This window comes from Bombus pyrosoma, linkage group LG11 (assembly GCF_014825855.1).
Source record: "Bombus pyrosoma isolate SC7728 linkage group LG11, ASM1482585v1, whole genome shotgun sequence".
Classification (NCBI taxonomy): domain Eukaryota; kingdom Metazoa; phylum Arthropoda; class Insecta; order Hymenoptera; family Apidae; genus Bombus; species Bombus pyrosoma.
In genome coordinates this window covers 650328-664215 of record NC_057780.1, presented here as the reverse complement: position 1 = coordinate 664215, position 13888 = coordinate 650328, and the positions used below count along the sequence as shown (strand labels likewise).

Below are 13888 nucleotides of genomic sequence, written 5' to 3'. Positions count from 1 at the left end.
TATATATAATTGCCTTGATGTCACGCCAAACCGACTTGGCTTTAAAATTAGAAACGAAGCCACTCCGTGGCAATTTTGCGAATCGAACTCGTGAATCGAATTGGCGATCGAAAATGTACCGTCGTCCTTTGTCGTACGGAGTCTGGCTACCGATAACGTCATCGATAAATAAGAATTTCACAACTACATACTCGCCAACCGCTTAAATTGAAAAGCAGAGAAAAGCGGCGGCTAGATGGCGGATTTTCACGCGAATTCGTAGATTTTTAGATATAGAACTCGGAAAGTAGATGTCGGATTATGAAAAGGCATTATACGGCATTATAAGAGAGCTACGTATATTTTGGATATTTTGCACAGTTTTCCACATTGCGCGCGTTTTCTACAATTTTTCGCTTTCAAATGTCTCATAAATGCGTAAAGATTCGCTGCCTAGCGATGATGTTGCAAATATCGTTTTTCAAATTTACCACAGATTTTACCGTTATTTCTGTCATCCTCGTGCGATAAACGATCTTAAAAACTGAATACTAATCGCGTTCTTACGAAACCGAGAAATTAGAGAGAAACGGAGTCGATCAATTTGGCTTACGAAGACTTCGAACATCGTTAATACGACGATATTATCTATAATCCGATATGTCTATAGACCGAATGCAATTAACCGCGTAAAGTAAAATATACGTCGCGTACAACGTAATTGGTATGGTCGAGTCAATCGTAACTGGAAAAACTTGAGATACTTTGCAGCGCTCGATTGCTTGCTACATTTACGACTATGCGACACGAGAGACGTATCTAACGATTCATTTTTGCTAAACAGCGTGCATCGAATATGCATCGAACTGGTATGACGTAATTTGATAAAGCAGGCGAGTAGCGCGTGCACGTTGCTCGGGTCGCCAATTGTTCAATCGCTTTAATAAAATCGAACGATACGGTGTACGTAGCCGTATCAAAGATCACTGCTGTCTTTCTCTATAGAATTTACTCTTTCCTCTTCTCTGTTTCGATCGATGGATGTACGCGCGACATACACAAAGGTTAAGCAATTACATTTGCGATATTTTACAACTTCGTAAAAGCAAGATTAATAAACTTAGTAACCTCTCGTAAACATTTGCGAGATCAACGAAAACCAGTCCAGTCCCGTCGTTTTACGACGAAGCTAATTTATTTATTTAAGTAATTACAATTACCTAGGAGCCGCGTTTCGGCGTTCGTATCGGCCCGATATACACAGTGATCGAGGATGCAACTACAAAGAAAGAACGCCGAATACGTACGCCTTACCTCTGTTCTCGTTGCAGCCGTCTTATCAAAAAGATCGGCGCGCACACAACGGTGCAAAGAATTTCGCGGCAAATTTCGATTCGATTCGTTCGAGAAATAGCAAAATATTCAACGAAAGAACAATAGCCAGATGCAGCGTGAAATATGCGGAACGATACAAGGCCACGATTATTGCCCGTTACGGGTCGTTTCTTAACGAGCCTCTTCTATCGCGTCCATTCGTTCATAAGCGAGGAAACACGGTACAAACGTCCAGCTACCCCTTAACGAACCCTGAAATACGCACCTAATCGCGTTAATCACGAGTACCGCCGCTCTTTCTATTCGTTATCGATACGATGTTTTCCAACTACAAAGAGCAATTCATCGATAATAAACGTGCGATTCATCGCGTATAGTTGGAGACCGCTGTACGGCAAACGTAGAAAGAAGTAGCCAGCATGTGCAACTGCTCGACAAAAAGAGCAACTAGTAGCGAAAAATTTGACTCGCGCCAAATTTTCCTTTTCTTTCGACTTTAATACAATTGTTCTTAGCAGTTCTTAGCAGAAACGTGGAATCGTTTCTCGGATAACCTAATTCCTTTTGATACGTATTTGGAAACTTTTGTCGCGATCAATTTGTATAATCCTCAACGATCGCGTTATTCGTCCGATAATCTTCGGTAATCAAGTCACTTGGAATAGATTTCACGAAGGTGTGCTACGATCGTCAACGGTCAACGGACGTTCGCTTAATCTCGAATTATCCAACTTGAACGCGACGAAAGAAAGAAAGAAAGAATTACTCTAAAGAAAGGACGGTTGGTGGAGCGACACGATTCGAGAGCGAAAGGCAGACGAGAAATGGGAGTGTAGAGGTAAAAGTTTGGCTCACCGAGCAGATAATGTCGTATCCATTTTTTCTTGGGCGGGGGCGGCATCCAGCTGCGTACCGGCTCGTCGTTGACGACCACGTCGATTATACCGACGACCTGCGTCGGCATCAGACTATTCGCATCTCTCAGTCCGTTTACATTGTTATTCGTCTCGTTAGCGATGTCGATCGCACGCTGCGCTCCCGCAGCTTTGACCCCGTTCAAATTCATACGAGGTTGAACCGCCGCTGTGCCATCCGAAACCAACAGAACTCCCATGTTCCCGACGATCACACGCGTTCTCGCGTACGCTGCTCTCTGCTGCGTACAACACGCGCGCCAACGAAAAAGAGAAAAAGGAAAAATAACGAGCACACGGATACACATTCACCGATACACAGGATCGACGTACGGACGTTCCTCTTCCCTTTCGGCACATTCAAGCGACAGTTTCTACGACCATTTGCGATCCTGCCCGATAATTTTCTACCCTATAATCGGAGATCGGGTCGGCGATGCCTCCTCCTCGTCACACCCGTGAATTTGCGATCGGAACAATAGCGAGATCGCGTTCCGTTGTGCCGCAGTCGGGACAGTACCCTCGTCCGCGCCCGGAGTTAAGGTCCGAAGCAGGAGAACGAGTCGTACGGCGCTACGAGCGACGACCGGACCAGAAGATACATGTACCGCACAGCACAGCCGTAATTACTTTACCACGATAACTTTCCAATATACATAGATGCCGATGGCTTTGGAACTTTCTTCGATAGGAACTTGGATCCGTATGCGTGCACGGTTACACGGTGACGAGCTTCCCTTTAACGGCGACGAACGAACGGCCTGGTAGTATATACGAGGTAGATAAACACGTCGTTGCTCGGTGGTCGGGTTTTCGAGAACGCATATAGCCTTGCGACGACCGATAAAACTGTCGTCCAGGACGTGTCGAACGGAGCGGTCGCTCGAAAAGAAGTGGAAACGACCGGGAATGCGAAGCGCGTGGAAAAGAGAGAGGGCTGCGTCACAGTTTCATTTCAGAGAGGGGAAACGGTTACGACGAATGAATACGACGAGGTCGCTGTTTATACCGGCAAGAAAAAATCACAACTTTCGAAACATTCGCGACACCGTGTCTCGTGCGTCGTGGTGTCGCGTTTGACGAATCTCCTTCCGCGCCCCGGTCTCCGCCGCTTCAAAATTCCTTTTTAACTAACATCGACAGTTTCGATATCCAGATATCCTTGATCGAACATCCTTGTCGACCAACATTCGTCTCGACAGTTTCATTGCTCGTCGAACGAAGAACGTATCTTCGATTTCGCGATTATATACGGAGAATTAGCCGCGACTCTCCGGGACAATGCGCGAGACATTTCTAGAAGTGTCGGTCGTGCGTGAGCAAATCCAAACACACTATCCTAGATCGCAACACGGCTATGGATTTCTTATTCGACGGATCGCACTTGTGTAATCGCGGCTGATAAAGCGGCGTCTCGGGTATCCGTGTATCTGCAACGACGACGCACAACCAGACCAGCGACCTTTTGCGCGTATCTAACAGCCGGTCTGACTTCTCATGTATGTATGTATGTATGTATGTATGTATGTATGTATACGCGGCTCTACACGACTCGCTCCTCTAAAACCAATCTGTATTATACGACACGACGACTCCGCCGGCTTGATAAGACAGACTACAAGGTCGATCGATCAACGAGTATCACGTCGGTATGTCCTTCTTACCAATTTGAAAATCGATTTAAAGAAACAACGACCGGTCGCTCGTATCGATCGTTCGATCGCCCGTGTAATTTGCTAAACGAAGGAATCTCGTAACCGCGTGAGTCGCGGGTGCCGACTGAAGTCTAAACGTAAGTGCCACCGCCTCCAACCTGAGGATGACGATCCCCTGTTCCCTTACCCCACCTCTTCGGCCCGTGCACGCCACCAGTGGCGACGGCATGGCAGCAGCGACGCCGACCAATCTCCTCTCGACCCTCCGCCGCCGCTTTCCGTCACATCTCCGTTCGCGCGAGAGCTGCCTCCAGTCACCCGCGACACTCTGTCCTTGTCGCCCGAAGGCACGCTGTCTATCTCCGTCGGAATCCTTCTGTATGTATATATATATATACACACACACACATATATATACACGTATATACATACATACATATATATAAATGTATGCGCGCGCGCGCGCGCGTGCGCGCACACACACACACACACACACAAAAGTACTATGTACGATGCACGACGTGTTGAAACTCGAAACGGCCGCCGCGAAATCGCGTGTACGTTTCGAAACGTAATCGGAGCGAAAGAGATTCGTTAGCCTCGCTCGACAACGAATACGCTCGATGATAGAGAAACTCGTCGACGTAGGTGACAAAGAGGCAGAAATACGGAGAGAGTCGACGACGTTTCGATTGAGTCGTTCGACTTCCAAACGCGTTCCAACGCAGACTCCTTTATCTCCCTGTTCAGTAACTGTTACATACTTGTTCTTCCGTGTTCGTTGGCACGCAATGGTCGGTTTTAAAGAACGACTGACGCAGTGCCCCCGTCACGTAGAGAAACTGGATCCTCGTCGATCGACGACAGATTAGGAATCGAAGGCGATCGCTTGGAATCGCTCGAACCCAGTGAATTATGCATGATCGCCGTAATAGGCACAACAATCGATTACTTATTTAACACGATGCACGCGTTTTGTCTGTGCGCAGCGCGATTCGGAATGGCGAAAAAAAAAAAAAAGAAAAGAAAACAGTTATTGTGCGCTCTGAATTTTGCAGCTAAGAATACACGAGGCCCCCGACTGCGAGGACGCGCACATTAATATGCAATATGCACGCGTGTCCGATTGTGCTCGATCGAGGCGTCGAATCGACGTGTTTTCGACCCGCGTCACTTTACTTCGTTTCAACTGAGGCAACATCCCTTAAATACGTAACGTTTCTGTTTTCGCACACTTACCATCGATAACAAGCATCTTCTCCTCGCAAAATAAGTCATCTTGCTCCGTACGTTCCCGCTTTAACTTGGCACCTGAAAACGTAATAAGAAAAATCAATAGTTTCGGATCAAGCAGAAGAAGAAGAAGAAGAAGAAAAAGAAGAAGAAAAGGATCGATAAAATGTTTGGCAAACGTTAATCATAATACCCAACGGATCGTGATTGTTAGGTTTCTCCTTAAAAATGCAACGTGCCCCTTTCCATCCCCTAGGCGCAATGTCAACGATAAACGCGGCAGCATGCAGCGGCGAACAGGAAAACAGTGACCGACCACCAGCGGCGCACCGGACCGCAACACGTCACCGTTCCGTTGCACTTCCATCGCGTTCCTCGTCTCGATCCTCGGGTTAGATTTTCTTCGACGCATCTCACCGCGGCGTATAAGCGTATAAGAGCTTGAATCCACAGGTCGATAAGGTATGAAAAATTGAAGGAGGCGCGTCTGCACGTGCTAACACGGTAGGGGAATGGACAGGGATATTCCCCTAGTTTAGCAGGGCGAGCGGCAACGATAGATCGAACGATGTGGTGGGGAAAAACGAAAACGCCGGGGAATACCGTCTCGCTTTATCTCTGTTCCTCCCTCTTTCACCGGGTCAGCCGAGGACTCGGCAACGTTGCAATTGATCAGAACGCCACGCGGCCGGACACGCGTGGTGGGGGCTTGCCGGGGACAAGGCGCATGCGCACTCGTGCGACTCATTTGCCCGCGTGCTCATTCGCCGACACAGTGCACCGCTGCGTTCTGCTCCGTTTTACTTTGCCCTTATTTACCCCGTTCTTCTACTCTAACCCACTTTGTTTTCCCTCGATCTATTCGATCGGCGATCGAATTCATTCGTCTCTATCCCGTTCGCGTTCTATCAACAGAGAAACGCGTGACCGAAGGTCCTTCTAGAAACTACTCTCGTGTTCGTTTCGCCTATTTTTCTGCCACGCAATTCATCCTCTCGTACATTCGTCCTCTATTTTCCCCTCTTCGCGATACAGACTCGTACAAAGTCAGCTAATCTGCGCGTATCTGCGGATAGTGTGAATGTTCGTCGGTAACGACCAGTGGGTTACGAGCGCCCCTACGACAGTTTACAGAACAGCGCGCAACGCACTCCGACCGATGCTGTGCGGTAGGAGTGGTTAGCGATGATGTAGCGGTCGATCGCAAGCTTAAAAAAGTCCTGGGATAGTCAAGCGATACCGGTTTTAATGCCAACAGGCTTTAGTACGCGCCGAAGCTTCGTCAAAGTGTTATTCGAAAAAAAAAAAAAAAAAAGAAAAAAAGCTGCTTCGACGCCCAAAAAAATCTGTAAAATTTGCATATCCAAGGTCTTTGAGAAATTTCGATCGGCTTCGAATCAATTACGCGTAACCATGGAGGAAAATTAAATCCCTCCAACACACAGGTACTTCTGCTCCCTTGGGATCTACGCTTCGCACGCCTATCGTGCTAAACACGCGCACGCTACGTGCGTTATGAAGTTGTAAAGCTGAATTGTAAAGCATCGTTTAAGTACACGATAGACAGACTTAAATTATCGTTTAATGCGCATTGCCTGTTATATCACGCACCACCGTGCCAGCGAGCACGCGCAACGCGGTAACAGACCGGATGCGCGGAGATAGGGAGCGAATTACAACGTTTAAATCATCCGTATTACGATCGTGTTCGTGTGCGAGACCGGTATATACCCGTGGTTTTCCACTTTATAAGCCGGTATATATCGAACTCGCACAACTTTCAATTCTCCTTTTATACATTCACGTGCTCGTGACATTTTCGTAAATGAATTCGTTAAAAAACCGATCGTTTATTTTATAAAGGCAATGAATAGAATGCATGGTTGCAGAGCGCAAGAAAGGTTTTATTGGAAAATCATACGCGCGTATCTTTGTAAGGAATTTCGTTTCAACGCACTTATCGCCGAGTTACTCGATAATGAGGGATCGCTCGATAACGTTGTCAGTAAGAAAATCACGCGCGCAGGGATAAAATTGAGGCGTATCGCGAAACGCGCATTTTCCCGTCTCCTGTCGCATTTCAACCGTGCGCACAGAGGCGTGACCGTGAAAACAAGGGATCGATCCCCCGATACGCGTGTATATTCACCTTCCTTTAAGATTTCATCACGACCCACAGAGAGAATAGACAAACGCAACGATACGTCGATATTACATACGCTCGTTAAAATACCGTATCATCTTTTTCATTCTATCTCTCTATCCCCCCTCCCCCTTCTCTTTTCCTTCTCTCTTTAATAACTGCAGGAAAACTCATATCTCTATAAAGATAGAGATATCAATCGTTCCCGATCTTTATACTACATCTTATATGCGACAAAAAATGAACTTCTCTCAGATCGAAGGATTAATGTCGGATAAGATTTATACTTTGCCGATATACAAGGATGAACGAATGTCTCGTCCGTAGCACCCAAATTTAAACTGCCTTTTGTCAGTTCACCTGACACGTTCATTGAGACGCGCGTTGACGCGCACGAACCCACGAAACGGCAAGATCGATCTGACCTGTATCCTACGTATATCTTTTTTCTTTGCCCGCCTGCCTGCCTGCCTGCCTTCCTTCCGCGGACGTATAACGCACCACGCGTGGCTACCTGCGCGATCTCCTTCATTCCCCCCTCTCCACCGTTCCACTTCCCTAACCGGAGATAGCCAGTGTCCACTGCGTGTTTCTATGTACCGTGTGTGGCAGTGTGCGCACCAGCAGCGCACGCTCGAGAATTGCTGCTGATCGTAACGAACCGCGCGATAAATCAGATGCGTGCGCGATAGCGATGGAAAAGGCTGCATGAATATCGCGCGAGTGAGACAATAGCGAGAAAAAGCGTGGTATCGATACGTGAAACGACGCGGGACGGTAAAAGGGAAAGAGATAGGGGGCCACCGGCGAAGGGACAGCCAGAGGTGTCCTCCTGGATTGGAGCGAAAAGGAGGAGAAGAACGAGTGCAAAGAAACGCAAAGATAAAGGGGAAGAGTGGTAGGAAAAGAGAAGGCGCGCTGGCAAACATAAACGGCCGTGTACAAGTAGGTGGCGCGCTCGTGAATGAAGCACAAAAGCTGCCGTAGTTTCTAGAGTCAGTGACCGGGGGTCCTCTGACTCCCCACTATACCTTGGTGTGTATACAGGTTCGTTCCTACCGTCATCGTCACCGTAGCGCACCACGGTCACCATCGTTACCCCTCCAAAAGCGATATCGCGTATCCCCACCTCTCTAATCCACCATCGCCTCTTCCTCCTACCCCTTCCGCCCTTTCTCCTCTCGTCTCAGTCCCCTAGCGCAGCGACTACCCCGCGGTTCCCCGCTGCAAGCTAACGTGTACCCTTCCCTCTACGTACGCTCCCACCTAAGCCTAACTTCCGCCACCCTTTGCCTTTATACGTGCCCAGTGGCCTCTGTACGTGCACGTTTCTGATGGCTGGTTCACGTTGGATCGACGACCAGAGGGGAACCCGATGCATACGGTCAACTAAATCGCACCGCTCCACCCCTGCTCGTCCCTCGCTCGATTCCACTCCCACTCTCTCTCTCTCTCTCTCTCTCTCTCCCTCCCCTCCTTCTTTACCTTCTCTCTTGACTTTTCAACCTTCTATCTCCTTGAAACTTGTAAACACTTCGCCTGACCGCTTGTCAATCGTGATACACTTTCACGCAACGATATTAACGCGAAAAGCCTTCGAGTTTAACGTTCATCGCGAGATAATGTTTAATCAATCGGCGCGCAAACCGACTCGCGATAAAGGAATTTCTGAGAAAAATGCGGGCGTTCGCAAGTTCCGAAATTTCGATATCGCGCGGAATATAGCAGGAGTCGACGTAAAAGGTAATCGAGGCGAGAACTTTTTATCGCAACGGATCGTATTAGCTGGCGGAACTACCGGTTCACCTCGACAATGATCGTACAACTCGTAATCAGCCACGCAGCGACTGGTTTAGCGATTTTTTTCGCGAAACTTTATCGCGACGAATCATTTGACTCGGGTAAAGTCAATGTAATCGTAGAGAAAGAGACCGATGGCATAGTGGCGTGCCGTCACCGCGCGTTTCGTGCCCGCCGAGAACTCTTTCGCGTGTGCTAAGACTCGCTTTACAGGATCGGTCGGTTGAGTCATTGACCTGGGAAAACGCGGGAATCAAAGGGACACGACGATGGTACCCCTCGAGCGATCGACCGAACGCTTTTGCGATTATTATCGCGTCAACCATCTAGCTCTAACGTGTCTTCGTTACCCCCTTAGAGCCATCACCGAGCTCGTTAAACGGAGAAACCCATCTAAAAGATGTTTCATCGAGATAGGCCGATAACTCGGACAGAAATGCAGGAGAAATTCGTACGTGGATTTTGTAGCACGATTTTATTTTTATGGAACTTTCCAGCGCGTAACGCGTAAAAGCCCGTCAACCTGTTTGAGAATCACTGTTGCGAGGGAAATCATACCTAATTTGGAGGCGGTGAACGCATGGGTCATCGCGTGCTATTCGCATGTACACTGCAGTGTTTCTCATTCCCCGCGCAAGTATTTTGCAATTATATTTTTTCTTTGCAGCGAGAACGTTAACGGTCGCTTTTTGCGATACCGTCCCAATGCCAATTCCTATTCTAAGCTCCTAAAGCAACTCCTAGTTTCGTAATATTTTTTCGAGTACCGAGAAAACCATTCTCCTGCCACAAAGTATCATAGGGCTATTTCTCGAAATGATACGCCATTATCGAATCTATCGTTATGGTTGGACACTGTGACGATCGAAAGTTTAAATATAATAATTAACAAAAGTTTGCATAAAAAATACCCAAATCTTCAAACATCTGACAGAATAAGTAAAATAAGTAGAGCGATAAAGTATACCGAAAGAAACAAACGCTTCTAGCTTTTCTCCGAATCTATATACTTTTGCGATTTGTTTCGAAAAGCTTAATTCTTACGTGAAATTCGCGTTTGGAGCAACGCGAGTTTCGCATTGTCACTCGTTCTCGCGTGAAACGAGCATCAAGCCGGTAGAAGATTTTGAGGAAGCAATTCGCAGCGTTAAGCTATTCTACGTATTTGCACGTATTGTGAACGGTAGCCGAAAAGTGGCGCGTGGTACTCACCACGTGGCTCGTTGGAGTTGTGATGGTTGGAGTGGGGAGCTACAGCGAGCGGATGATCGGAGGAGGAGGAAGAGCCGCTTGCGAGGCGCTCCCTCGTTTTCTCCTGCTGCTCGACGAACCGCGCTGCTTCCAGCAACGTTTCCAGGCTCATCCTGATTCGCTCCACGATGAGCTCTGTTCCTTTTCAAGATCCTTCGGGAGATTGAGACTCTGCGATCGGACCGTCGATTCCCGTCGCCGGCTGCCGAGGACGAAGAAGTCGAGAGCCCGTTCTCGTGTCTCAACCCTCCTCTTTTTCTGCTGCTGCCAGCCGCGGGTGGCAATCTACAATCCACAAAGTACAAAAAATAACCATTTAGTTGTACTGAAAATGCACCGGATCGCAGTGTCACTTCACAGCGAAGGGTGGGGGTACGTAGCAACTCGTTGGATCTTGATTTGTCGACCTTGGCAAACGCGAGAGGAGAAGGCATATGTAATAACGTAAATACTCGCGTTCGTTTCATCGTCCGCGATTTATTTAACGATCAGCGTATGATACACCAAGAAAGAGGAAGAAAGCCAATTAACTGGACATGGTACGACACTTAATCGACGCCACGGCAAGTGCGAACCTCTGTTACCGTGAAAAAATTACACATGTCACATCTTCTCGTTTGTTTTGCAAGGACACGGCTTCGGATCGACCAACGATCATTTCAAATGCATGATCGTTATTTTTCCTCAACGTTTGACGCTTTGTTGTTCGATAATATTATTAGCTTCTTCGAACGGAGCTGCAGACGGTACGGACACGACCGGTGTCTGAGTATACGTCACGTGACGTACGCGTGACGTAACGCAGTCGCGCGGGAAGCTTTATCCCCTCCCACGTACCGTCTTCGTAATACCTCGCGGAGGAGGTGCGCAAGCGCAACGTGCGCTTTCCTGGAGCACAGAGCATTAGCACGCATCTTGAGTTCCGATCGCTGGAAACAATCTAACAGTCAAAAAGAAAATAACGCAAAGAGACGCCGTTCATATCGTTCATAATATATATCTCGCTATTTACTGCTTGAAGCTCGGTTGCGAATGTAATTTGCAAAAAGGTTGTTCCCCATCTATCATAATCTTGATACCGATGAAATAATAAATTGTAAAGAAAATCTTATGCATGATGTACAAATTTTAGATATATATTATATGTAACAGCATTACTAAATTGAAGATTAATTAACATGACAAACGATAAATCGGTATGCCCATGTATCATCTATGTTTACGTGTTATCTACTATAAACATCAATGAAGGTAACAAATTTCAATGAAATAATCGAGAATGATAAAGCTAGACATCCCAAAAGTGTATAAGGAATAGAAATTTGGGTAATTTCAATTAAAAAGAAGTTGAACTAGATGTTGTTAAACGGAAAATTACGGAGTGCACTTTACACTTTTGTAACGGTTAAACATTCACTGACACTAAAATCATGGTAGAGCATAAGGAGAAGATACGCAGTGATTTTAGGAGGCGTCGTCGCATCTTAACGAGTTGGATTAATTTCCCTGTGATGTAGCGTCGATAGCAGAAACGAGAGTCGTTACGTGGCGTTGGTACGCGCAAGAGCGTATTCGCGAATACAAACATGTAGAGTGTAAAGTGTAGAGTGTATAGAGTGTCGGGTGCGAGTTAGTCCGAGAAATCAGTGAGCGAAGAAAAAAGGTTGACGAGACAGAGGCGGGAAAGGCGACGCAGAGAAACGAGGTTCCGCCGCTGATTTGAAAAGTAGATATATCCCGGGCAATGTAATCGCGAAAGCGTACCACGATTACAAGCGGATACAATTGCATTCCATAGTAGGCGCAACCATGCAAAAATAGGAAAGAAGAGCACGATGCACTGCGTGCTGCGAGTTCGAGTAAAAGAAAGGCTCTGTCGTCTATCGAAGAGTATACGAAAAGTCAAGAAGCGTGCCGTAGACCGAACGAGCTCCTTAAACTGACAAAGCGACACACACGTTAGACGGGCGACGCACGCACCGTTGGCCAATAGGAGCTTGCTATAACGTGACGTCATGAGTTGAAGTACCGTGCGATTGGCTAGGTCTATTATGGCACGGGAAACACGCCACGCAACCACCTATACACATGTTAATTAAATAGGCGATAGTTCTGACGAGATAATGTTCCGCGGAGGGTTTTAAACGGGCGTGGTAACGCCAGAAACCGCTGGAAAATAATCAGGAACTTACAGGTACGCCACCAATATATTTCGGTCACAATGGAAACACGCTGGAACCCACTTTCACGGTAGAAATCAATTTCTTGCGAGAATTTCAACGATATTTCTCCTGTCAAATACGCGACACATGAGGAAAATCACAAGGCACTTGTCAATTTTTGAACAGCGGACGATCTCGCTACGTTTTACGATACACGACGGTTATAACCTGATCGATCTAGCGCGTGGCAGAAACATTTTACAAGTGCTAACCACTGCGCATCAACAGCCATGCTTGCTTGGCCACGATTCACGTGTCTGGGGCCCGAGGTATAGACCAATCAAAGCGCGGTTCATGACGTCACCTGGCTGTATCGACCAATGAGCGCGGCCCATGTGACGCAGCACTCCGCTGGGCGTGTAAGAGAAGTGTCGAGCTGCTGTATATTGCTCGTTAGTTGGTGCACTTTTTTCCTGATTTTCTCACGTTTTCTTCGGTACCATTGCGAAAAATCTATCGAACCGAGGTCTCGGAACCGGCCGATATCTTTTACGAGCACGCTTACCTTCCGGTGGACGCCAGAACGGACGAATATCGCGACAATCGTACACAGCACACCCGACACCCGGCTCGCCCGGGCAAACACTCACTCCGATCTCGGCGGCGTCACCCTCTGCCACCTTTTGTCACGTTCCTTCTCTGTCACATGGATCGGACCTCTACGCTGTTGCCACTTCTACCATATAGAACCATACAGTTCATTGTTTACTTTTGCGCGCGCGCCAAAACCACGTCCCGTCACTTTTTCTTACCTAATTCACTACCTTTCCTTTTCCTTTCTTTCGACTTACACGAGATATCATTTTTAATACTCTGTCAGGTCTACTATTCTATTAAATATTATTTGAACTAATAAAATTTTACCTGTGTTTAAATAAATAGGTTTAACGTTTTTCATCAATTTAAAAGTATACGGCCATTTAAAAGGTAATCATAACAATTTGATATCCTGAAATGTGGTATACATACTTTTAATGCTGTGTAATTGTACAAAACGTTAAAAAAAAAAAGCGTACAAAAAAATGTTATTAACAAAAGTAAACCAGAGAAATGCATCTATATTTAAGGGAAATATGAATTAAAAATAAATATAAAGATTAATGTTCATCGTTGTTTTGTAAATTATTATCACTATATATATATATATATATATATATATCATAAATAAAATTAGCTCAAGTTAGTTTTAAGTTAACATAAGTGATAATGCATTTAGTATAAGATCATGGATTGGCTTATTTGTAAGAGAGTCAATCGAAAGCCTTGTAATCCCATGACTATATATCATAAACAAAATATTTGCAAGTATTATAGAAATACATTTATACATGCATTTGACCTAAAATATGAAATTTA

The 13888-nt window shown here is 46.3% G+C and overlaps 2 protein-coding genes across 7 annotated transcripts in view; both read right to left on the bottom strand.

Annotated features, from left to right (window-relative positions):
- The window catches only part of LOC122572593 (glucose dehydrogenase [FAD, quinone]-like), a 62487-nt gene extending 60214 nt beyond the window's left edge, over window positions 1–2273 (bottom strand). Inside the window, exon 1 of one of the 2 annotated variants that reach the window (XM_043737722.1) lies at window positions 2170–2273. The gene's annotated coding sequence lies outside the window, so the exon portion shown is untranslated. The remainder of the gene's footprint in view (window positions 1–2169) is intronic. The other variant, XM_043737723.1, reaches the window with a different exon arrangement.
- LOC122572587 (homeobox protein B-H2-like) overlaps window positions 1–13823 on the bottom strand; it is a 31445-nt gene extending 17622 nt beyond the window's left edge. Inside the window, exons 1-3 of one of the 5 annotated variants that reach the window (XM_043737707.1) lie at window positions 11148–13823; window positions 10272–10595; window positions 5123–5194 (exon numbers count right to left, since the gene is read on the bottom strand). In XM_043737707.1, coding sequence (XP_043593642.1) covers window positions 5123–5194; window positions 10272–10422 — 223 coding nt within the window. In that variant the 5' untranslated portion in view covers window positions 10423–10595; window positions 11148–13823. Of the gene's footprint in view, window positions 1–5122; window positions 5195–10271; window positions 10596–10885; window positions 11102–11147 lie in introns of those variants that run through there. The other 4 variants (XM_043737709.1, XM_043737706.1, XM_043737710.1 and 1 more) reach the window with 4 other exon arrangements.
- Between the last annotated feature and the right edge of the window lie 65 nt (window positions 13824–13888).